The sequence below is a fragment of the Clytia hemisphaerica genome, unplaced genomic scaffold, assembly GCF_902728285.1.
Source record: "Clytia hemisphaerica strain Z4C2 unplaced genomic scaffold, Clytia hemisphaerica genome assembly, whole genome shotgun sequence".
NCBI classification, from domain to species: Eukaryota; Metazoa; Cnidaria; class Hydrozoa; order Leptothecata; family Clytiidae; genus Clytia; species Clytia hemisphaerica.
The window spans coordinates 475,190-502,033 of record NW_027104215.1 but is presented as its reverse complement, the minus strand read 5'-3'; the positions used below and the strand labels follow the sequence as shown (position 1 = coordinate 502,033).

The 26,844-nt window shown below is 35.0% G+C and overlaps 1 protein-coding gene across 1 annotated transcript in view; it reads right to left on the bottom strand.

The window, feature by feature from the left end:
* Nucleotides 1-134: 134 nt before the first annotated feature.
* Nucleotides 135-26,844, bottom strand: part of LOC136815716 (eukaryotic translation initiation factor 3 subunit C-like) — a 37,829-nt gene continuing 11,119 nt past the window's right edge. Inside the window, exons 9-21 of the mRNA XM_067072163.1 lie at nt 25,982-26,118; nt 25,391-25,762; nt 20,052-20,139; nt 19,071-19,189; nt 18,407-18,875; nt 14,084-14,272; nt 11,985-12,156; nt 8,184-8,331; nt 2,802-2,867; nt 1,424-1,511; nt 843-935; nt 510-663; nt 135-238 (exon numbers count right to left, since the gene is read on the bottom strand). Of these exons, the coding sequence (XP_066928264.1) occupies nt 195-238; nt 510-663; nt 843-935; nt 1,424-1,511; nt 2,802-2,867; nt 8,184-8,331; nt 11,985-12,156; nt 14,084-14,272; nt 18,407-18,875; nt 19,071-19,189; nt 20,052-20,139; nt 25,391-25,762; nt 25,982-26,118 (2,139 nt within the window). The 3' untranslated portion in view covers nt 135-194. The remainder of the gene's footprint in view (nt 239-509; nt 664-842; nt 936-1,423; nt 1,512-2,801; nt 2,868-8,183; nt 8,332-11,984; nt 12,157-14,083; nt 14,273-18,406; nt 18,876-19,070; nt 19,190-20,051; nt 20,140-25,390; nt 25,763-25,981; nt 26,119-26,844) is intronic.

The window sequence follows — 26,844 nt, the reverse complement described above, 5'->3', positions numbered from 1 at the left end:
TCAATGAGAAATTTTTTAGAAAATGTTGAAAAAATTGCGGTTAAAGATACACCGTCTTCGCCGAAAAATTCCACTTTGGATTTGTTCGAAAGGGAGAAATAAATAATGGATATCCAGACAAAGAAAAAATCAAGTTTATTTTAGCTGGGTATCTGACATTTTTCTCTTTAGATTAATTAAATTCTCTAGAAAATTTATAAATGGTCCTTATTTCTTCGGTTGTGGAAATTTCGATTGCCTGGAGAAAAAAAAAAAAAATAATGGTAAATTCTCGCTTTATGAAAAAGAAGAAGTTATTTTAGATACTACACACGCAAAATAGACCCGATAACATGATTAATGGAAAGAGGAAATGAAAAGTCATCAACAATTTCCTCATTTTGCTTTTCAGGAACCTATCATCTTCCGATCGAGGCAAAAAAACAAGCAAGGAAATTGTTTCCAAATACCTGAGATCCACTTAAGGAAAAACAGAAAAGAATCTCGTGTTGTCATAAAAAAGCGTTCACCTTTGCGATTATCTCCTTTTCTATTATCTCCTTTTCTATTATCGCCTTTTCGGTTGTCTCCTTGGCCTTTGTCACCCTTGTTTTTCTCTCGATTGTATAATGGACCGTATTTGAACTCCAATATCCTTTCATGGTGATCCACCAGTGTATTTAACTGAGAAAGAAGAAGAACAAAGTTACAAAATCGAAAGTATCCGTAATGGTCAATTGATCAAGTTTTCAATATTACAGCTCGAAAGCAAAATGTCCCCAGTTTTCTCTCCTCGACCAGGGAGTGTATGATTGTGAAGAGTGTTTTTCTGAAACGCAAAGCAACTTAAACTTTAATCTTACTTTATCAGATAATTGAAGTGTCAAGCTTTGAAGATATGTTGGTTCAGCACCGTGATGTAATACAAGCGTCTGTGTTGGCTCGTCCCAAGAGGCCTGGAACAAAAAAAAACAAGTAACGTTACAATATGCAAGCACTGGTTGGTTATCAAACGGCCCCAAAATTAAGAAAGCAAATACAATGTTTGCCAAATGTAAACCAGGATAGAAAAAAAGATAATTACTTTTCGCTATTTCAGGGTCTTCTGACTTTGGAGGTTTCCATGCACTTTACTGTCTAAATCAGTCTTCTTTACTCCTCGTTCCTTGTCAAGATCTTGTGTTTGGTGGCTGTTTTGAAGGGTTCTTATTGTTCGTACCTCTATCTCTCTTTTGTTTTGCACATTGCCATGTCAACACGCGTGTTGAAGGTTCTGGTTATAAGCTTTACCAAAGGTCGAAAAATTTCCCCATGCCCTTCAGCTGATTCTTCCAACTAACTAGCCTTAAAATGTGCACTATTTTAGCAATTTCTAAACTTGAAAACCATATATAAATAATAAAGGCATACCACCTAACCTACGCACTAAAAATAGTTAAAATACCTGAAGTTCTTCGTTAATGATCATCTTGCTTATTGTGCTATGGACAATTTGTGGTGCCAATTCGAACATTTCTGCGAGGCTGTGCATACTATAATGAGAAAACAAAATCGTATTAAATTGGAGATTTTTTAAGAATGCAGTCTGAGTGTGGGCTAGTGTGGGTATAATGCCTTAATCGAGCTATTTTAGTTGTAATTATATGGTTAATTACATTTAGCTTAGATTTGTAAATGACGAGCGGGGCGATAAATCCGTAATAGCCCCGCTTTTTTGTAATCGCCCTGATGTAAACAAAAATTTCTATTGGTTGAAAGAAAAGTATCGTACGATATTTTGATTGGTTAACAAAATATCGTACGAAATTTTTATACCAATCAAAATAAGAGTGTCAATCGAATGTTTTTTTATAGTTTCGAATGTTTTTATAAGTTTCGAAAAGAATAGCGATTGAGTGTTCTTCAATTCTTTTTTTGACCATATAATTAACGCGGAATAACATGGTATTCTCGGGTGATTTTGGATTAATAACCCCTCGTTTCATTGAAAACACTTCAAAATAACCCTCACTAAGTTCGGGCTATTTTGAAATGTTTTCAATGAACCTCGGGGTTATTAATCCCAAATCACCCTCTAAACCATGTTATTACTAGTACAAATTTGTACGACTTTCCATCCAACAGTGACATGTTTTACTTTTATTTGATTTTATAAGTTATAAACGTGCAAGAGTAATTGACGCAAAGGAGGATGGGATTGAACTTAATGCAAATAAATAAATTTGTGCAGATTTGTCTATTTTTAGAGTCACCACGGTATGTTAGGACGGAAAAAACTCTTGTATATTGATCATTCCGACATTTTAAATTTTCCGGGGGTTTTGTTGTTTAGAATTGCTTAGGTCATGGTTGCTAGTAACGGCTTGTCAGTGTGCCGGGTGCATACTCGGCGCCTTGGGCCCCGCAGGGTTGCTAGTAACGGCTCGAATTTCAGTCAGGTTAAAAGGGGGCAATTTTACTCATGTTATAATGACATTACCCCCGTCTTTTTATAAGTCATTCTATAAGTATTTCCAAATTTTGTGTTCTGCTGTGCGAGTGTGGCTCAACGGATAGCGCGCTGGGTTTCTGATATATCATTTGGTGGGTTCGAACCCCGGTCGGGTCGATATTTCAAGGTAAGTTAAAACACTTTAGAATAGTCAGAAAACATAGTAAATAAGTTAGAAAAGTCACCAGGGGGTCAGAAAGAAGCATCAGAGAAGATAGGCAGAAATAAAAAGTCGATGTCGGAATGAGCAATAGACAAGAGTTTTTTCCTGTTAGGACTTGGAACAGTTTTGAAACTTCGTAAATGTCAAATTTTGCGGTCGTACACTCACCTGATGGAGTCGTATACTTTGTTGTATGTGAATAAATAAGTTCGTAAACTCTCCTCTTGAATTTTTCTAAAAAAGAGAAAAAGTGGTGAAAATCGATCGTCTTTTAAAATGTTACCCCTCCCCCACCGCACGGAAAATCGTTTTACAGAATCTTTGAAACGAAGTGAGGATAGCTTATAGACAAAAGGCTTGATTCCTACAACAGACAACTGTAGATAGAGAAAATACAAAAGTAAAACAGTTCAAAACATGAATTACTTCATTGTAGAGATTTTCTTCCATCAAGATCACTCTCTCACGTGTGCAAATGTCCGACAGAATTTCAAAGAGTCCGCCCGACAGATCAAAACGTGAAAATGATGACAACGTATTAGTGATTCAAGTAAATTTGCTTGCAACCGAGTAATAAACCTTTTCGACCGTAGTCGCGCGGTCAGGCGGATGCCATTTGATTATTCAATTTACCACCCTAAACTCGATCCAATCCTTTTTTTACAGTATTTTCTAGTGTCTTTAGGTGCAGAAGAAGACTGGGAGGGTTTTAGGGTGGTAAAATGGACAAAAAGTGCCCGCACGGCAATTGGCGGCTACGGTCAAAAAGGTGTACTACCAATAAGACATGCTGTAACAAACTTTAATACACCTATCAACTTAGCGGTGCGGTCGACTTATTAGGGGACTGGTAATGAAATTATAAGGGACATTTATTCTCGGCGCAAAGGTTGATTGATAGATGCATGGATTTGAATGTACGTTATAGGAATGACAAGAACACTAATAAGTAACGACCGAGCTTTGCGAGGTTGTTGCGTTGACCGAGAGCAATATTTTCAGTACAGCCCGCAAAAACCGGTCATTATTGCATTTGTTAACCGTTTCCTTCAGCTTCGATTGATTTTTAGCGCTTTATCCAGGAAAAATAGCCAAATAAAGCGAAAAAAACAAGCGAAAAGAGATCAAAATTTTTTATAATTTCTGACGTCAGAATTAAAAAATGAGAGAAATGATGTTAACGCATTGTTCATTTTCCTTTGAAAAAGTGGCGTCATAATGAATTTTCCTAACGACGGGCAACTCTGGCCAGTGTAGGCCCGTCGTCATGCGAAAAGAACCAATTGCATTGCGCCAAAAGCCGTGTAGCCCACTTCGTAAGTAACCGGTTAACAATATTGAAGTGTACTAATGATATGACAACTATCCTTTTTGCATGTTTTAAAATCGAAGAGCTTCATTGAATACCTTAAGTGGATAAATTTTGGCGTGGATTTAATTTGGCGATTGGCCGAAGTACGATTTTTGGCGGGGATTTAATTTGGCGATAGATCAATTTCGTGAAACTTGGCGGGGATTTAATTTGGCAAATTGGAAATTTTGTCACACTGAAATAGGTGAAAATTACTCAAAAATATACTAAAAAGTTGTGATTTTTCAAATAATTATCTTTTTGTTAAATTTGGTGGGGATTTAATTTGACGAATTGCCGAATTTGGAAATTTTGGCGAGGATTTAATTTGGCGAAATTTGGCAAAATTCGCCAAATTCGCCAAATAAAATCCCCGCCAAAATTTATCCACTTAAGGTAAACTCTCTGTGATATATCACTTGAAAATCAAGCAATACACAAAAACACGCTGCAAAAGAAAAGAACACGTCATTAAATTCACACGAAAGGCCGAAAGCGACCAAAAAAGACGAAAAGGTAAATTTAAGATTTCAGACAAAATAAACTATAGAATAAGTTATTTTGCTAATTAACCGCAAGTTTTTCTGGCACAAAATGGAAGACCCTGTATACCAAGTAGAAAGGCACAAGGGTAGCAAAAATGTGCAGTGAATGACCTAGCTTATCAAAGAACGAACAAAATTTAAAATTTTGACAAGAGCTGAAGTTCCGTATGTAAGGGAATAAAAACATGTACGTTATAGGACTGACAAGAACACTATTGAAAAAGTGTCCTTGTGATATGACAACTATCCTTTTTGCATGTTTTAAAATCGAAGAGTTTCATCGAGGAAACCCTCTATTGCATATCACTTGAAAATCAAGCAATACACCAAAAACACGCTGCAAATGAATAAAAAACGTCGTTCAATTCACAGAAAAAGACAAAAAGGTAAATCTAAGTTAAAGTGTTTGAAAGGTGACTGACAAAATAGACTATAGAATAAGTCCTTTTGCTAATTAACCGCAAGTTTATCTTGCACAAAATGGAAGACCCTGTATACCAAAAATTCAGATAAGAGGGTAGCAAAATTGTGCAGTGAATGACCTAGCTTATCAAAGAACGAACAAAATTTAAAATTTTGACAAGAGCTGAAATTCCGTATGTAAGAGAATAAAAACATGTACGTTATAGGACTGACAAGAACACTATTGAAGAAGTGTCCTTGTGATATGACAACTATCCTTTTTGCATGTTTTAAAATCGAAGAGTTTCATTGAGGAAACCCTCTATTGCATATCACTTGAAAATCAAGCAATACACCAAAAACACGCTGCAAATGAATAAAAAACGTCGTTCAATTCACAGAAAAAGATAAAAAGGTAAATCTAAGTTAAAGTGTTTGAAAGGTGACTGACAAAATAAACTATAGAATAAGTTATTTTGCTAATTAACCGCAAGTTTTTCTGGCACAAATTGGAAGACCCTGTATACCAAGTAGAAAGGCACAAGGGTAGCAAAAATGTGCAATAAACAATTACCATCTGTTGATATACATACTTTCAGCCATTGGGTTTACAGAGAAGCTTAACTCAGATGCGCAAGAACAGGTAATATTTTTAGAAATCTGCAAGAATTCAAAATGAACGTTATAGGACTGACAAGAACACTATTGAAGAAGTGTCCTTGTGATATGACAACTATCAATTTTGCATGTTTTAAAATCAGAGGGCTTCATTGAACAAGCTCTCAAAGTCTATAGTTTGTCAAAGCAACCTATAAACCAAAACATGCACTTAATCCTGATGTAACCTTTTGATACCAGCATTGACAGATGAGTATGTACTCAAGGAAAAACTTATTGATTCATATCAAGATGTGTGAACGATCAACAAACCATGCTTAATTCCAATAAAGGGAACTTCGCTTAGAAATACGTCGGCCGATCGAATAAGATTACTCTGCCATGTGTGCAAATGTCAGACCAGACAGTATAGCTAGACCGACAGATCAGAACGTGGCAAAACGAAAAAGCCTTGAAGGTTTTCTATTAACGAACAAATGGGGAGTGCTTAAGCTGAGAATAGGCGATTCCTGGTAAGTACTCATCAACACTTAATTCATTGCTAAGGGTCACTTTTGGAGTTAACGGAAATTCCGTCGGGCACGGAAACAGTCATTTCACTGTCAGTAAATAGAGGAATGGGCTCTTCCAGAAAAAATCCGTTCATCGAGGGTGGAGGATGATTTGTCCAGAGGTCCCAAAAAAGTCCTAAAATTGCATTGTCCAGGGGTAAATTTTGGTGTTCAGGGGTTAAATTGATGATTGGATATAAACTATATAAAACATAAGGGTAGCAAAAATGTGCAATGAATGACCTAGCTTATCAAAGAACGAACAAAAATTAAAATTTTGACAAGAGCTGAAGTTCCGTATGTAAGAGAATAAAAACATGTACGTTATAGGACTGACAAGAACACTATTGAAGAAGTGTCCTTGTGATATGACAACTATCCTTTTTGCATGTTTTAAAATCGAAGAGCTTCATTAAACAAACTCTCCATGGCATATCACTTGAAAATCAAGCAATACACCAAAAACACGCTGCAAAACAAAAACACGCTGCAAAGGAATAAAAAACGTCGTTCAATTCACAGAAAAAGACAAAAAGGTAAATCTAAGTTAAAGTGTTTGAAAGGTGACTGACAAAATAAACTATAGAATAAGTTATTTTGCTAATTAACCGCAAGTTTTTCTGGCACAAAATGGAAGACCCTATATACCAAGTAGAAAGGCATCAGGGTAGCAAAGATGTGCAATAAACAATTACCATCTGTTGATATACATACTTTCAGCCATTTGGTTTACAGAGAAGCATAACTCTCACCCACAAGATCAGGTAATATTTTTAGAAATCTGCAAGAATTCAAAATGTACGTTATAGGACTGACAAGAACACTATCGAAGAAGTGTCCTTGTGATATGACAACTATCAATTTTGCATGTTTTAAAATCAGAGGGCTTCATTGAACAAGCTCTCAAAGGCTATAGTTTGTCAAAGCAAACTATAAACCAAAACATGCACTTAATCCTGATGTAACCTTTTGATACCAGCATTGACAGATGAGTATGTACTCAAGGAAAAACTTATTGATTCATATCAAGATGTGTGAACGATCAACAACCCATGCTAAATTCCAAAAAAGGGAACTTCGCTTAGAAATACGTCGGCCGATCGAATAAGATTACTCTGCCATGTGTGCAAATGTCAGACCAGACAGTATAGCTAGACCGACAGATCAGAACGTGGCAAAACGAAAAAGCCTTGAAGGTTTTCTATTAACGAACAAATGGGGAGTGCTTAAGCTGAGAATAGGCGATTCCTAGTAAGTACTCATCAACTCTTAATTCATTGCTAAGGGTCACTTTTGGAGTTGACGGAAATTCCGTCGGGCACAGAAACAGTCATTTCACTGTCAGTAAATAGAGGAATGGGCTCTTCCAGAAAAAATCCGTTCATGGAGGGTGGAGGATGATTTGTCCAGAGGTCTCAAAAAAGTCCTAAAATTGCATTGTCCAGGGGTAAATTTTAGTGTTTAGGGGTTAAATTGATGATTGGATATATGTCCACGGGGTGAAAAATGAAAATGTCCAGGGGTAATTCATTGAAAAAATAATCTGGAAAAGCCCAATATTTCGAAAGCAGAACATTTCTCAAAAAGGAGATATTTGAAAGGTGACTGACAAAATAGACCATTGGTAAGAAGTCCTTTTGCTAATTAACCGCAAGTTTATCTTGCACAAAATGGAAGACCCTACATACCAAAAATTCAGATAAGAGGGTAGCAAAATTGTGCGCAGAATTAAATTGAAACATAAAAATGATGAAATGAAAGGTCCTGGGCGAGTTTAATCAACATGTATGTTAAAATAAATCTAGTGTCTGAAGGCTCCGACAAAGTGATCCTACTGATAAAAAGACACTTTTTTAAAAACCACAAATTTATCTTGCACATGTTTGAATCCCCCCTTTGTACCATTGAATCAAATACAAAGGGTCTACTAGAATGTGCTATCAAACTATTTCTATTTGTTAATATTAATCATCCAAAATGTGCAGCTTGGAAAAAAGAGACGTTCGAGTTGAGAATTTATACTTGCCAGCAAAACAAGCCCTAAAATAAATCCTCCCCTATTTAATGGAGAAGATTGTCTTACCTAGTCAACATTTCTTTAACTTTGTCAGAGTGTGGAAACAACTCCCAACACGAGACAGCAAGGATGAAATTTTTACAAGATTTCCAGTCTCCTTTTTTCATGACTTTTGAAGCAGCAACAATGTGTTCTCGCATGCTTTCAGGTGGTCCTAAAAGGTAAAGAAGAAAACAGAATAATCGTAACCCTTTTGTATCAATGATTCAAATACAAAGGATGTACTAAGATGCGCTGGTGCTCCTAAGGACTATTGGTAAGTCGAAATTTAAAGAAAAAACCTCTCAGAATGTTCGACAGTCAAAGGACAAAGTTTCTATTGAAACAAAACCTCACTGAGTGACATCAAAAAGATTTTTCTTCCACAAGTGCAAAATGTATAATAAGCGTGAGGGCCATGAAGGCAATGGCTTTTATACTGACGTTCGAGTGAAGTGTACATTGTTAATCGGGAAACTAAGCAGAATGTTCGAAAATTGTCTGAAGGCTCCGACAAAGTGATCATACTGATGAAAAGACACTTTTTTAAAAACCACAAGTCTCTCTTGCAAATCATTGAATCCCCCCTTTGTATCAATGAATGAAATACAAAGGATCTACTAAAATGCGCTGGTGCTCTTAAGGACTATTGGTAAGTCAAATTTAAAAGAACAAACAGCTCAGACTGTTCGACAGTCAAAGGACAAAGTTTCTATTGAAAAGAGACTTCGCTGAGTGACATCAAAAATATTTTTCTTCCACAAGTGCGAAATGCATAATAAACATGGAGGAAATGGCTTTTATACTGACGTTCGAGTGGATCGTACATTAATAAACGGGATATTAAGCAGAATATTAAAAGATGAAAATTGTCTGAAGGCTCCGACAAAGTGATCTTACTGATGAAAAGACACTTTTTTAAAAACCACAAGTCTCTCTTGCACATGATTGAATCCCCCCTTTGTATCAATGAATGAAATACAAAGGATCTACTAAAATGCGCTGGTGCTCCTTAGGACTATTGGTAAGTAGAATTTAAAAGAACAAACAGCTCAGAATGTTCGACAGTCAAAGGACAAAGTTTCTATTGAAACAAAACTTCGCTGAGTGACATCATAAAGATTTTTCTTCCACAAGTGCGAAATGCATAATAAGCATGGAGGCAATGGCTTTTATACTGACGTTCGAGTGGATCGTACATTAATAAACGGGATATTAAGCAGAATATTAAAAGATGAAAATTGTCTGAAGGCTCCGACAAAGTGATCTTACTGATGAAAAGACACTTTTTTAAAAACCACAAGTCTCTCTTGCACATGATTGAATCCCTCCTTTATATTAATGAATGAAATACAAAGGATCTACTAAAATGCGCTGGTGCTCCTAAGGACTATTGGTAAGTCAAATTTAAAAGAACAAACAGCTCAGACTGTTCGATAGTCAAAGGACAAAGTTTCTATTGAAAAGAGACTTCGCTGAGTGACATCAAAAAGATTTTTCTTCCACAAGTGCGAAATGCATAATAAACATGGAGGAAATGGCTTTTATACTGACGTTCGAGTGGAGTGTACATTAATAATCGGGAAACTAAGCAGAATATTAAAAGATGAAAATTGTCTGAAGGCTCCGACAAAGTGATCTTACTGATGAAAAGACACTTTTTTAAAAACCACAAGTCTCTCTTGCACATGATTGAATCCCCCCTTTGTATCAATGAATGAAATACAAAGGATCTACTAAAATGCGCTGGTGCTCCTAAGGACTATTGGTAAGTAGAATTTAAAAGAACAAACAGCTCAGAATGTTCGACAGTCAAAGGACAAAGTTTCTATTGAAACAAAACTTCGCTGAGTGACATCATAAAGATTTTTCTTCCACAAGTGCGAAATGCATAATAAGCATGGAGGCAATGGCTTTTATACTGACGTTCGAGTGGATCGTACATTAATAAACGGGATATTAAGCAGAATATTAAAAGATGACAATTGTCTGAAGGCTCCGACAGAGTGATCTTACTGATGAAAAGACACTTTTTTTAAAACCACAAGTCTCTCTTGCACATGATTGAATCCCCCCTTTGTATCAATGAATGAAATACAAAGGATCTACTAAAATGCGCTGGTGCTCCTAAGGACTATTGGTAAGTAGAATTTAAAAGAACAAACAGCTCAGAATGTTCGACAGTCAAAGGACAAAGTTTCTATTGAAACAAAACTTCGCTGAGTGACATCATAAAGATTTTTCTTCCACAAGTGCGAAATGCATAATAAGCATGGAGGCAATGGCTTTTATACTGACGTTCGAGTGGATCGTACATTAATAAACGGGATATTAAGCAGAATATTAAAAGATGAAAATTGTCTGAAGGCTCCGACAAAGTGATCTTACTGATGAAAAGACACTTTTTTTAAAAACCACAAGTCTCTCTTGCACATGATTGAATCCCTCCTTTATATTAATGAATGAAATACAAAGGATCTACTAAAATGCGCTGGTGCTTCTAAGGACTATTATTGGAAAGTCAAATTTAAAAGAACAAACAGCTCAGACTGTTCGACAGTCAAAGGACAAAGTTTCTATTGAAAAGAGACTTCGCTGAGTGACATCAAAAAGATTTTTCTTCCACAAGTGCGAAATGCATAATAAGCATGGAGGCAATGACTTTTATACTGACGTTCGAGTGGAGTGTACATTAATAATCGGGAAACTAAGCAGAATATTAAAAGATGAAAATTGTCTGAAGGCTCCGACAAAGTGATCATACTGATGAAAAGACACTTTTTTAAAAACCACAAGTCTCTCTTGCGCATGATTGTATCCCTCCTTTATATTAATGAATGAAATACAAAGGATCTACTAAAATGCGCTGGTGCTCCTAAGGACTATTATTGGAAAGTCAAATTTAAAAGAACAAACAGCTCAGACTGTTCGACAGTCAAAGGACAAAGTTTCTATTGAAACAAAACTTCGCTGAGTGACATTATAAAGATTTTTCTTCCACAAGTGCGAAATGCATAATAAACATGGAGGCAATGACTTTTATACTGACGTTCGAGTGGAGTGTACATTAATAATCGGGAAACTAAGCAGAATATTAAAAGATGAAAATTGTCTGAAGGCTCCGACAAAGTAATCTTACTGATGAAAAGACACTTTATTAAAAACCACAAATTTCTCTTGCACATGATTAAATCCCCCCTTTGTATTAATGAATGAAATACAAAGGATCTACTAAAATGCGCTGGTGCTCCTAAGGACTATTATTGGAAAGTCAAATTTAAAAGAACAAACAGCTCAGACTGTTCGACAGTCAAAGGACAAAGTTTCTATTGAAAAAGAGACTTCGCTGAGTGACATCAAAAAGATTTTTCTTCCACAAGTGCGAAATGCATAATAAGCATGGAGGCAATGGCTTTTATACTGACGTTCGAGTGAAGTGTACATTAATAATCGGGAAACTAAGCAGAATATTTGAAAATTGTCTGAAGGCTCCGACAAAGTGATCTTACTGCTGAAAAGACACTTTTTTAAAAACCACATTTTTTTCTCAATTATCAAACAACTATCAACCATAATAGTGGTTCACTTTGATATACAAAGATTGAAATCAGAAAGGCTGAAAAGATATACTTGAACTAAAATAACGAAGAAGTTTATGAATACATATTCCACACGCCCCACTTGAGAAACAGGGTTATCTCCTACAGAAATTGCTCACTAACCCAACTCCCACTTACTTATTAAACTATAAATCCTTAGCCCCCTGAATCTAGGTATAAATGCCAGTGTCAAATTTGTTTAGACTATTCCAGAGTAACAATTACATACCAACAAGGGCCTGTTTATCACTCATCCTAAGTTGATAGTGGAAGCTTTTACTAATCAAACGTCGTCGGTAATCGAACTCGTGTGCCGCCATGTAAGGGATCTCCAAAAGCATTGCCGATGTCAAGTACACACATTCAATGAGCTCCAAGTTGATGTGCATATGGAACGGTAACTAAAAAAAACAAAAAAGAGTTATCGATGATTGATGCTTAAAGGTTTTCTTTTTAAATAAGAGTGATATCGTTTGCTTACTCATCAAATTTAATTTTATACAAACTTTTTCGCATTGAATTAACGAGGATGTGGAGCAAGATTGGTCAGAAAGAGAAAATAATTTTTTTTTGCTTATTTCAGCCCAATATAACGATAGGCAGACACTGTTCTGATATGAAACGGGAACACTTATGTAAAAATGAAACCTTTAAACGCCTGATGTTTGATGGAAACTTACCTTTTCCAGATTCCCGTTAACCATGAAGAGGCAAAGTAAGTCCCATTTTAATTTTTAAAGGGAAACACAACCATCCAACTGGTGTTTGAAAAAAGTCGGATCGATTTAAGAGTCACCGGGACAGACTGATTATCAAGTCTTTTGTTTCTAATTTTTCTGTTCTATTCTTGGTGTCTGAAGGCTCCGACAAAGTGGTCCTACTGATGAAAAGACACTTTTTTAAAAACCACAAGTTTCTCTCGCACAAAATGGAAGACCCTGATCATCAATTGGTAGATAAAAAGGGTAACAAAATTGTGCACAAAAATAAGCAAAGAACAATAATCAAGTTTAATCAAATCCCTAATTAATCATATTTCTTATACAGTATTTTGGTGTCTGAAGGCTCCGACAAAGTGGTCCTACTGATGAAAAGACACTTTTTTAAAAACCACAAGTTTCTCTCGCACAAAATGGAAGATCCTGATCATCAATTGGTAGATAAAAAGGGTAACAAAATTGTGCACAAAAATAAGCAAAGAACAATTATCAAGTTTAATCAAATCCCTAATTAATCATATTTCTTATACAGTATTTTGGTGTCTGAAGGCTCCGACAAAGTGGTCCTACTGATGAAAAGACACTTTTTTAAAAACCACAAGTTTCTCTCGCACAAAATGGAAGACCCTGATCATCAATTGGTAGATAAAAAGGGTAGCAAAATTGTGCACAAAAATAAACAAAGAGCAATTATAAAGTTTAATCAAATCCCTAATTAATCATATTTCTTATACAGTATTTTGGTGTCTGAAGGCTCCGACAAAGTGGTCTTACTGATAAAAAGACACTTTTTTAAAAACCACAAGTTCGTCTTGCACATGTATAAATCCCCCTTTTGTACCAATGAATCAAATACAAAGGATCTACTAAAATGTGCAGGCATCTAGTCAAAATAATTCATATTCGTTAAGTATAGATCAGTTTTGTTCGACAGTCAAAGGACAAAGCTTCTATTGAAAAAAAGACTTTGCTGAGTGACATCAAAAAGATTTTTCTTCCACAAGTGCGAAATGCATAATAAGCATGGAGGAGATGGCTTTTATATTGACGTTCGAGTGGGTTGTTCATTGATAAAATTGAAGATTTACTCAAAAAGGAGATATTTGAAAGGTGACTGACAAAATAGACCATTGGTAAGAAGTCCTTTTGCTAATTAACCGCAAGTTTATCTTGCACAATATGGAAGACCCTACATACCAAAAATTCAGATAAGAGGGTAGCAAAATTGTGCGTTTGATCGATGAATTTATTATAATAAGAGGATTCGAACAGTGAATGTAGACCAAATATGGACCACAAAAAAGATACAGCAAGTCAGTAAGTCAGTAACTAAGATTTATGATTAGCCCCTCGGGTTCCAAGAGTAGTAATTGGAAGAACCCAATATTCTTTTCGTGAAATTTAAAGACTGTCTACAATTTACAAAAGAGTAATTTGTGTAATGAAAACTTGCAATGGCTTTGATAATTGTTTGACTATTTTAGGCCAATTGAAGTAAAACAGTTAATCCAGTTTGGCTAAGCCTTAAACGACCCCCCTCTCTCATTTCGAAAAGATAACTCAGATAGAACATTTCGTCTGATATAGAATAATTTTGAAAAACGCGCACCATTCTCCGTTTCTCGATTTTCTCTTGTTCAGGTGTGCGGTCTTGATTTTTCATCATCAAACCTTGAGCGAGGAGTTCCTTTGCACGTCCAGTGGATTGAATATCTTGCAAAGCATTGTGTGCTTCACGGATCATACCATGTCTGAATGCACACAAACCAAGTTGCACCATTGTTCTGTTGAATAAGATCTAAAGAATAAAGAATATGGTCGAAGGTGATAACTTTTATACCGACGTTCCAGTGGATTACTACTCCTAAGGACTATTGCTCAGTCAAATTTATAAGAACAAACAGCTCAGACTGTTCGACAGTCAAATGACAAAGTTTCTATTGAAAAGAGACTTCGCTGAGTTACATCAAAAAGATTTTTCTTCCTTTTCAAGTGCGAAATGCATAATAAGCACGGAGGTAATAACTTTTATACTGACGTTCGAGTGGATTTTAATTTGGTAAACGAGATACTAAACAGAATAAACACAAATCAAGCAGTAAAACATTGATCTACTATCAGGCTATCGTGAGAAGTCATTACGTAATGTTCTCATCGCTAGAGTCAAAATGGTATCGCGTCTAGGAAAAGGCCTAAAAACGAGAGCTGTCTGAAGGCTCCGACAAAGTAATCATACTGATGAAAAGACACTTTTTTAAAAACCACAAGTTTCATCTTGAACATGTATATTTCCCCCCCTTGTACCAATGAATCAAATACAAAGGGTCTACTAAAATGTGCAGGAAAAACAAGCTAAATCGTTGCTGGTCTCAGAAGATGACGTAGCTATATGTTTGTAATAGAAGTTAAGCAATGTGTCATACTTCCCACCCCACCCTAGCTAGATGGTGGGGTAAACGGTTTTCCAAAAAGGTTGAAAAGAGGATGGGGTTCAGAGAGTTTCTAGATTTAGGGCAGGGTTGGTGGCAAAGAGCTTTTTTCGAGGGTGGGGTTGAAGACTTTTTCCTTCAATTTTTATATTGTGTTTTGTTTTGTTTTTAATAATTTTTAATCATCATTTAATCATCTTTTCAAAGTTCTATCTCTTGAAATAATTCTTCAAGATAATGAAAAATTCAAGCATTTTTGTTATTTTAGTATAAATATATAAAAACTGGACTTACTCTGGCCTATCTGAGAACAAGTTCTAAGAGTCTGGAAACAGGAAGAATTTTTGGTCAGCCTAAGCTGAGCATTCAAATAGGTAAAATTTTCCAGTTCCATCATCATCATAAGACGGCAAAGAAAAAATCCGATTTTCCGATCTCACTTTGATTTCTCAACTTTCTTCCGATCGGGTTAACTTTTTGGGTACTTTTAGCGTACGTTGTTTTTACAGATCATAATGTGCTCACTTTGATTTCTCAACTTTCTTCCGATCGGGTTAACTTTTTGGGTACTTTTAGCGTACGTTGTTTTAACAGATCATAATGTGGTGTTTCAAGATGGCGGCTCAAGCGATAGTCAGATGTGATAAAAGTCAGTGTTGTACCAAAGTATTTCCAGTATAAATCTGTTGCAAGCTTCAATTTCTGTCATTTATTTTTTAACTCGGCAAATCAAACACATGATTTTCATCAAGGGGACTCTTTTTCTATATCTTTTGAAGCTTTAAAGCCGTTTGCTCAAGTTTTTGTTTATGTTGAATTTTCTGATACTTTTTATTGCTGCTTTTTATTAGTTTTTGCAATAAAAACATATTTTTCTTGTTTGCCTCTAGGTGGGATTGATGGTGTTATAATGTTATTGGAATTTGATAAAGTTTACAAAAGTACAGCTACTGTCTAAATTTGATAAAGACTGGATGCAATTGTGCTTTTTTGGACTAAAAGGCGAATCGCAAAAAATTGTTTGGTTCCCCTTTAAAAAGTGGGGGTCGTTCGGTCATTCGGTTGAAAATATTTTTCTTTTAAGAAGCAGCTACATCTTGTTGAAAGGGAATCCGTCGTGTGGACTGATCCGAATTAAGAAATTGAGAAACCGTGGATACACTGGTTTTCGGTTTACTCTCCATTAGCATGTGGCTCGCTACTTCGATTTGAAAACTTGTAAACACAGAGCGTGCAGAGGTCGACAGTGGAAATCCAGCAAAGCAGCGGAAAAGCTTTCCGACTCTCCAACTCTACCTGCTGACCGTAAATCAGGGTCGGTCAGATGACGGGAACCAAATGATGACATCACATCTCCTATTATTGGACTTGCAAAATTATGACAAATGGTCTTTGGAATTTGATCAATTATATTAATATTAATATATACAGTTCTTGTTGAAATTGATCAAACTATTTTTCATGCAGTTCCGGACGCAGATTGTGTTTTTCTAACCTTTCCTAACTTAGGCGCACCTTTTGACCGAATAATGGAATGGAATGAATGGCGATAACAGTTTATACATATCTCTTATCAGACTTGCAGAAAGCGGACTGCAGAAAGTTATGAAAAATGGTTTCTAGAATTTAATGAATTATATATCGCCAAGTTACACAACAACAGATCCATCTGGTCTTCATTTAACATTGTTTTAAAGTTTAAAAAACACTGCCAGTGCTTGGCACAGAAGAGAGGACTCCCAGTTGAAATTAATTGCTACTTCGCTGCCTTGTTGAATTTATTTATTATGGTCGTGTGTTTATTCCGCTAAGGCGGTAAGGCGATCGCCCAAATTCATAGACCAATCAAAAGGGAGTTTAAAGCAAAACGGGGGAAAAATGAGCTTCCCCGCATAGTTATGAATTTTAAGTTTTGCTTTCGATTATCATTTGCGACTAAACTACTAAATTTATTTACGCAGACTGGATGCAAATTATGTTTTTCTGACCTTGCCAAATTTTGGCTTTGACTGAATAGCAGTCAGTTTTTACGTACCTCATTGCCCTTGCAGACAACTGATAAATGGTTTCTGTAATTTGACCAAGTCTACCAAAATACAGTTCCTGTTGAAATGTTATAAATATGAACTATGTTTTGTAAAGTTTTTGATGCAAATTGTGTTTTTCTGGAGTTTGCGCTTTGTGACTTAAAGTTTGTAGCTTGTTAGTTTAAAGTGAAATTGGAGTTTTATCAAGTAAAACAAAAAGTACAGTTTCTGACGTTTTGGCAATTTTCTTATTTATTTCTAGTATAACACTTTGGTCAGATATGGATATTGTCTACATCGAACAGAAAAAATGTATCATAACTGACTGGAATGAAATTAACAAAAAGTTTAATTACACTCCAATGTGGAGATGGATTTCTCCCAATTCATCGTCTCTGACCAGTCAGTAGACAAGAATTCACTTCCAGCTCTACTCAGTGGCAATTGAGTCATCGGGTTCCACATGGACCCGTAGCTCAATGGTAGAGCAAATACCCGCGAATGGCATGGTTGTGAGTTCGAGTCTCGCCGGATCCGTTGGTTTTCCAACGGTTCTGGTGGCTGGTCAGAAAACAATATGAGAGCGACTGTATTCACCTCATTTTAATTACACTATGTTTCTCTTTTATTTTATAGTAATGAACTATAGCTTAATTGTTTGATGTCATAAAAACAGTGCTACAATGCTAAAGAGAAGTATACTTTGAGTTTCTCGTGGGGGGGGGGGGGGGGGAGGTGTGAAGGAGCTCTCAGGCTTGTTATCAAATGTTTCACATTTTGTACATTATGTATTCAACATTTTTAGTCTACTCAGTACATCTCTTACATCTGTTAACCCACTTATTAAAGCTATCTAGCTAAGCTCTATTGGCTGACCTTCCAGCCTCGGCTGGTTTATTATTTTTTTGAAGGGGTTGCTCTGAAAGGGCGGGGTTAAGAGAGTTTCTAGATTTAGGGCGGGGTTGGTGGCAAAGGGTGGGGGCTGTTTTCGAGGGTGGGGTATCGACCCCGTAGGAAAGTATGTGTGTTATAGGACTGACAAGAACACTATTGAAGAAGTGTCCTTGTGATATGACAACTATCAATTTTGCATGTTTTAAAACAAAGAGTTTTATTTAAAAAACTATCCACGGCATATCACTTTAAGATCAAGCAATACACTTTAAAACATGCAGCAAATGAATAAACCATGTCATTCAATGTACACTAAATGATCAACTATTGAATTAAAAACTTAACAAAAGAAGACAAGAAATTTAAGATGGTCTGGAACATGTTCGAGCTGTGTCTGATTTCTTTCTAAACGACAAATAAAATGACCAAATTTCTTTTTGGGACGATCTGGATTAACAACTTTCTCAACTGTAAGGGAGAGATTATTCTGTCATTAAAATTCAGTGCTAATCTCTTCCATAGGTTAAACGTTTTTATGGAAACAAGCAAGACGATAAAAATTTCATTGATGTAGTTCGTTACCTGCGTGAGAATATCAGAATGTTGAATAGTTTCTTGGAGATGAGAAATCAACATCAAGTCTCGAGCTTCATACCAACGATCATGTTTAGCGTGATGGAAAATCTGGCATAACATAGCTCGCGTTCGTATACGATCTGCACCATTAGTGTAAACAAATTTACAAAGCTTGTCCATAAGTTTGACATCAGCAATCTCTTCTTTGGTTTGCTCTTCAGTCTCTTTTTCATCTTCCTTAGCCTTCTCTTCGGTGGTTTCTTCCTCTTTCTCTCCTTCCTCAGCGTCGGCTTTTTCTTTCACCATGATCTGTGTTGTAATTTCACGTAAGATCTTGACGTCTAATTTGTAGTAGGTGTGCTCAATACGAAGTAAGTAGATACGACACAGGTCTGATACTTTATCACCCATTTTGGTTTCGTAAAGATTCAGCAATTGATCGATCAGTTGAACAATGATAATTTCATCCTTTAATCTAAAGATGTAACATTTTCGAAAACCGTAATTTGTAAAATTATCATCGTCAAGAAACGGTTTGGGAACAAATCTTTTGGTCTTCTAGAGGATTTTGGGTTATTTGAAAACGATTTTTGGGGTTTTCCAATAAGAGTTTAGGTTAGAAAAAGATTTTGAGTTGTCCCTTCAAATATCATTTGGAAAAAACTCTTACTTTGCGACATATTCAGGAGAGTGACCATCACAGTGTTGTAGGATTTTGTTGAATTCACCGTCAACTTTTTCTAACAGAGTAACAGGATCTTCTTGCAATGAGTATGGTCTGCTTTTGTCCTAGTGAGGAAAAAAGCATTTCAGTTTTATTACACGTCCCTAAGGGGGTAAAGAGCAGACGGATCGTTAGTGTGGTAGTTGAGATACCATAATAAGTATCCAATATCCTGTTAAAAATAGATTTTTATACTTAGTAGAAATAGTCGAACATGCGCAACGCACTGGGCTCAACTTCAGTGACTTCAAATTATTCATAGGCCCAATTGTAGACCCCCAGATATTCACCCAAGGAATAAGTGTGCCAAATTTCAGCCAAATCCAACCATTTTTGAAGTCTTCAGGCTGCCCTAAAGTTTTTGTGACAGACACACACACACACACACACACAGACGTTGTCAGATTGTAGCTCAACTGAAGTTGAGAATAAAATAATTTACCTCAGTTCGATCCTACCACAAGCTAATATGTTTCGTTTTTGCTTGATTTAAAAAAATTCTTTGTTAGGCAAAAATAAAAAGATGTAGTGTTTCCGGAATGCGGGTGAAGGAAAAAAGCTCTCATGCGGCTATAATTTTGCTATTTTTGATAACTTAAGATCACTGAAATAGAAAGATAACATTTATGTAAAAACCGTATGAAGTCCTGTATACTAATGTATCAACTACTAAAGAACAAAACTTGATTTACAAGCGGGAATATCTAACCAAACGAAGTTTGATAGCTTGAACGGTCAACTTGATTTTCTTTATGATGAACCATATTTATAGTGTATATATATGTCTGCGGCCGGTTTCCGGAAACACTACATTTTTTAATTTTCACCTTAGATATCTTATAAATTTGCACTTGCTGACCGTAAAACTGAAAGCCCGGTTGAGTGATTTCTTTGAAAATTAATTGCTCTTAAGAAAAAGTGACTTACCTCAACATTTTCATCTTCTCTTGCTTCAAAAACAACTTCAGAATTTTTTTGAATGGCATTGAAAATTTCTTTAATGGTGTCCAGTAATCTGCGTAAAAAGTAAAAAAATGTTTTAAAAAGACCTGCCAGATTTGTCTCAACTAAAACGCTATGCATAGCAAAATAAAATCAAAACAAGCAACATGCTGAATGGACCTACCTAATGATTAACATCAGATGAAAATAAGAAAAAAGTGACAATAATTGTACAAAAATTCAGAATGGAAAAATAAAGCTTGTGTGTTGAATAATGTACAATGGTAAAATGGAATTTCCCCAAATACGAAAATCACTTTAACCATTCAGGCCCAAAAAACCTCTAAAGCTGTTTTTGGACCAAATTTGCCCAAAAAAATTTTCCTTAAAAATCTGGCTCCGTCACATTTCGGGCTTTGCCATTTTGCATCATTGTGCAAAAAAAATCAGAAAAAAATAATGAGTCAACATTGAGAAAAGCTATATTTTCTTATTTGGTTAAAAGGAATTTCCCAAAAATACGAAAATCCGTTTTTTAAGGCGAATAAGAATTTTCCGGGAAAAACCACTTCAGCCATCAGGCTGCATCATTTGAGGCGTGCGATAGCACGCGCACACCTCCACACACACCTAAAATGTCTGAGGAGTGCTATCAATCACACCCCATAAAGTAAGTTTCACAACTGAAAGTTGTGCATACCACTCCTTATCACACGCCTAAATTACTAAAATTAAGGTTTTAGGAGTGTGATTGACCACACGCCTGAAATTTTCAAATGATGCAGCCTGAGCCATTCTTTAGAGAATCTTGCCCTCCATCTTTGTACAAAAAATCAGAAAAAAGTAATGAGAGGATTTTGCACAAAGTCCAAAAAACCCTATTTTTAGGTAGTTTTTGGCCCAAATTTGCCCAAATAAATTTTTTCTCAAAAATCGGGCTCCGTCACGTTCTGGGCAATGCCATTTTGCATCATTGTGCAAAAAATCAGAAAAAACTAATGAGCCAATCCTGAGAAAAGCTGGTAACAGACAGATGGACGGACGGACGGACGGACGGACATAGGTTAATTTATAGAACTCACACCCGGAGGTAGGTCCAACAAGATACAAGTCAAAGCACTACAGTATTATGGCTCTCTTTGAGTGTATTAGTATTATTGCGAAGCTCGGTTTGTTGCTTACACTTATTGATAATTCAACTCAGAACCCGCTAAGCATTTAAAAGAAAACCCCACCGATCAATTTGATTGGAGATGTATCTTAAAAGCTCCCATATTTGATAAGGAAAGAAAGTTTCTAGAAGATTCGTTTATAGCTACCATGGGACCGTCACTTAATAATCAAATAGAAACAAAACAATAACATCTGTTCAGAAATGGCATTACTTGAATATAACTTAAAGAATAATTTTTATATGCATTTACATTTTTATCAATTCCTTTGTATAGCGCTTTTATGAATGAAATTTTTATTTGTAGAAATTAGGCAGTTTTTTCAAAAATTTTGATAGAAATTTTTTTGATGTTTTACCATTTTATGTTTGTACTGACGATGGCGTAGCCGAAAAGCTTTTAGGCAAATACTTTTTAATTTATTGGTTTACAGATCCACCGAAGTTATTTTTGCCAAAATAAAATAAAAATAAAATAGAGATTTCAAAAAACTTTATTTACTTTTTCTCCTCCGACCTTCAAAAAAGAAGAAATAAATAAATAACCTTTACTTAAACAGGAAAACAAAAGAAAAGAAGAGAAAGAGAGAGGGGGTTAAATGATCAAAACACAGACTGTGCCCTATTCTGCCAATGTAAAGATACTTTGATGGGAACCTATGTCAGTCAACCTATATCAGTCTTTATGTGTACATTTTTATGTTTCAGTTTATTTTTAGTGTTTTTTTATCCATAGAATCTATCTAAAATAACATCTTGCACTTTATTCTTTTGTCTTTAAATCTAAAAAATTGTTACTTTAGGAAATTTCATAAAATTCTATTTTATTATTTCCTCCGATTTCAGATTTTTAAAAAGAAAATAAAAAAAATTTAAAACAATTTTATTTTTATTTTTTTTCCATCCTCCTGTCCAAAACTTTTCCTCATAATGTCCGTAAACCAGAAAATAAAAAAGTAATTACCTTACTATGAAATAAATTTAGATTTTTTAATAAAACTATGGGGAATAGATTTAACATTGCTTACACTTGAAAATGTTTTTTATGTATCTTCAAAGAGAGCAATATTTTTGTCCAAGGGTCAAACGACAAAACTTCTATGAAAAAGTAACTTCGCTGAGTGACATAGGAAAGATTTTTTGGCACAGAGGTAATAGCTTCAGGATTGTACTTGGTAAACGAAATATTAAACAGAAAACTAAAATGAAAGCTGTCTGAAGGCTCCGACAAAGTGATCTTACTGATGAAAAGACACTTTTTTAAAAACCACAAATTTCTCTTGCACATGATTGAATCCCTCCTTTATACTAATGAATCAAATACAAAGGATCTACTAAAATGTGCTGATACTACAAATGACTATTTTTAAGCCAATATAGTAGATAAGAATTTATTAAAACAAACTGTTTAACAGTCAAAGGACAAAGTCTCGATTGAAACAAAACTTTGCTGAGTGACATCAAAAAGATTTTTCTTCCACAAGTGCGAAATGCATAATAAGCATGGAGGCAATGGCTTTTATACTGACGTTCGAGTGGATTATACTTTGATAAATGCAATATTATTAAGCAGAATATTAAAAGATGAAAATTGTCTGAAGGCTCCGACAAAGTGATCATACTGATGAAAAGACACTTTTTAAAAAACCACAAGTCTCTCTTGCACATGATTGAATCCCTCCTTTGTACCAATGAATCAAATACAAAGGATCTACTAAAATGCGCTGGTAAGGACCATTGGTAAGTCGAATTCAAAAGAACAAACAGCTCAGAATGTTTGACAGTCAAAGGACAAAGTTTCTATTGAAAAGAGACTTCGCTGAGTGACATCAAAAAGATTTTTCTTCCACAAGTGCGAAATGCATAATAAGCATGGAGGAAATGGCTTTTATACTGACGTTCGAGTGGATTGTACTTTGATAAATGCAATATTATTAAACAAAAAACTAAAATGAAAGCTGTCTGAAGGCTCCGACAAAGTGATCTTACTGATGAAAAGACACTTTTTTTAAAACCACAAATTTCTCTTGCACATGATTGAATCCCTCCTTTATACCAATGAATCAAATACAAAGGATCTACTAAAATGTGCGGGAAAACAAGTTTTCGCTTCTATATTGACATTGGGGTCAGAGATGTTTAGATGTTTAGAGGTCTAGATGTTTTATCTTATGCAAGTTGGGCAATTACCAATATGCGTTATAGGACTGACAAGAACACTATTGATGAAGTGTCCTTGTGATATGACAACTATCAATTTTGCATGTTTTAAAACAAAGAGTTTTATTAAAAAAACTCTCCACGGCATCTGGCATATCACTTGAGAATCATGCAATACACCTAAAACATGCAGGCAGACAATAAACAGTCATTCAATTTAGACAAAATAGTATAATTTGGCTAAAAGCAACAGAAAAGAACAAAATAGAACTAGGTTAAAGTGTTTGAAAGGTGACTGACAAAATAGACTATAGAATAAGTTATTTTGCTAATTAACCGCAAGTTTTTCTGGCACAAATTGGAAGACCCTGTATACCAAGTAGAAAGGCACAAGGGTAGCAAAGATGTGCAATAAACATTTATCAAACTCTGTTTATATTTTCTTTTACTCATTTGGATTACTAATAAATCATCTCAAAGTCAGAAAAAAACAGTTTACATTACAATTGTTTTTTAAACCAGCCATTTTCTTAGTAGAATCGATTGATGTAATTTTCCTGCAAATTTTAGTACCGGGTGTATCTGAATAAAGTGAAGTTAGTTTGTAAGAAAACTAAAATGTTTAAATCCAAACTTTTCGCCATTAGAAGGAGAAAAGACCAACTTCAGTTTTGAGCCCTAAAACTTTAAAATTTGGCTTCACGTGTTCTATAGTTACAAAATAAAATTTGAAAAAATTACCCTTCGAAAAAGTGTCATTTTTGAGAAAAAAAAGGGATCAAATTCAAGCACACAAAACACTGAAAAAAGCTTTTGATACTTTTATTCAACATCTTTAAAGATTCGACAGCATTTCTTTAAATCTAAAGAATAAAAAAGAATCGTTAAAATCGAAAAATTTTAGTTACAGCAATTAAAACTTTAAACTGACTGTGTTGCATCACAGGAAAAATACCCTTTTCTTGTACAAAAGAGTAAGAGAAAAAAAATTGATCCAAATGACGCTTTCTCGATAGATAATTTTTTGAATTTCCCTTAAAACTTTTGAACACATGAAGCAAATTTTAAGTATGATAGTTCAAAATCCAAGTTGTACACTTTATTTTGAAACACCTGGTACAAAGTACCAAATTTGGACCAGACGTACCTCATACCCAATGGATTGATGCCTAGAAAAACTTTAAGGCTAGCCCTTAATTTTGGATCAATTTAGTGAAAACCTAGGCTACAGCACAAGAGTCCAATTTTTGTGGAAATTTCAAACTCATTTTAGGCCAAAACAAATGATACAATCTGAAAGCTCTCTCTCCAAAAAAGAAGACTATTAAAGTGAGTATGGCCGATTTATGCACTGAATAGCACACCGTTATGCAAACGTCATAATTATTACTTTTAACACTTGACCGAAAATCAATCCCACAATCCTTTTCGTCTTAATTAAAAAGTCGTGAAAGTCATTACTTTTTCTTTGTAGTTGAGTGTAATTTGCATGCAGGCGTAGTTAACGCAAAGGGTGATGGGATTGAATTTCGGTCAAACAGAAAAATCAATGTCTATTTTTAGATTCACTGCGGTATGCTATTGCAATATCTAATATCAATCCATAGGGTAATATTGGTGTTTTTTTCCATGTTTGAACAATTTTTTCGAAGCTTGTTACCAGTCAGGCCTACTATCTAACAAGATCTCATACATTGCCTTTGTTTGCTTTAATGTTGTACAAGATATAAAATAAGATGTTATGCATGCATGACTTTGCATAACAACAATATCATGCTTGAAGATGTTTGACTTAATCAACTATAGAAACAAGGTTAAACTGTTAATCAACCTAAATTCATATTGCACAAATGGGAAAAAAGCCCTGTGTACAAGCACCAGGGCAGCAAAAATGTCCCGAAAACAATTATCAACTCACAGATAGGATTCTAAACAAAAGATATAACATTTCTCAGTTAGATCGAAATAGTACTGGGAAACAAATTTAACTTACTTTACCCATAGTGATTGTCTCAATGCTGAATCAGCTCCTGATGTAGAATCCATAATGGCTGAGGCAATGGTAAACAAAAGTTTTAAGTCAATTCCTTCACCAAGCTCGTGTTGGTTTGAGATTTTTCTTAGTTCTGAGAAATATTCAATTTGTTCACTTCTGTCTGTGCCCTTTTTACCACGAACAGCCAGAATTTCATGAAATTTCTTCAAGACAGCTTGATGGTTAATTTCAGTATCCTTAGGGAACAATGCTTTTGTGCTTGATTTTGAAACTTCAGTCCATCCATCATCCTTGTCTTTCTTTCCTGCAGCTGGTTTAGGTTTCTTGTCAGCTCGATCCCTTTTACCACTTTTCTTATCATCTTTTGACCTTAAAATTGAAAATAATATAATCATATTCCAATGGTTGAATGCAGATCTAAACAAGGGCTGCAGGAATTATAGAATATTTTGTTTTTGTTTTGAGAAATATAACCTATCCAAATTTATTCAAAGTTTTAAGACAAAGAAATGCCATTCGTTTACCTGGCTGAGAAATGTGTTTTCATTTTAAGACTGAAGAACTCATAAAACTCTTTGAATCACTTACGTTGTGTCTTTCAAGAACATCCATGCTCCCCACTGTTTGCGACCACCTTCTGGTAATTCATCTTCACTGGAACTGTCATCAGAATCTGATGCAAAGAAATCATCATCACTGTCGTAGTCATCATCTTGTATTGTTTTCTGAATTATAAAATGAAAAGATACAATTCTCATAAAGTAAAATGAGGTAAAAACAGTCCAGCTGCAAAAAATTCCCAAAGTATATTAAATTCCATTATATGATTATTGAGAATGAAATAAGATACCAGGTGCGCCACAAAAAAGTTTCTCTCTTTGAAACTAATTTTCTCGAAATCTAAAAATTTTAACAGAACCATTCCTTTTTCATTGAAAAGAAGAAAGATAAACTTAAATTTTGATGGGTCATTTGCTAAATTAGATTCATTAGATCAAAAGTTATGCTCAATTGAATGAAAAAATTACTTTCAGAAAGTGCTCAAATCGTTAAAAATCGACCCATCAAATTTTTATTTTAAAATTGGCAATCACGATAGCCTTTACACGATTAAGAGCATTTTTCAGTAACTAAACACATAAATTTTGAAACTGAAGGGTCGAAAGGGTTTTAAATCTTCATCAAAATGACTTTAATTTACTTTTACCGAAATTTTCCTCAGATTTTTGGTTCTAGACTGGATAAAGTCTATGTAAGGCTGGATCTACCTCGAAACCCGTATTTGATGTATTTTTATGAATTTTACCCGATTTTTTTGCCTTTTTCGACGAATTTTCTTCCTTTCATTGAAATTCAACCTTCCTTTACACAACAAAAGGTCATTTAGACAGCTAATTATAATTTTTAATGACTGAAACGAAAATACTGATGTATGATGTAATTATGCTTCT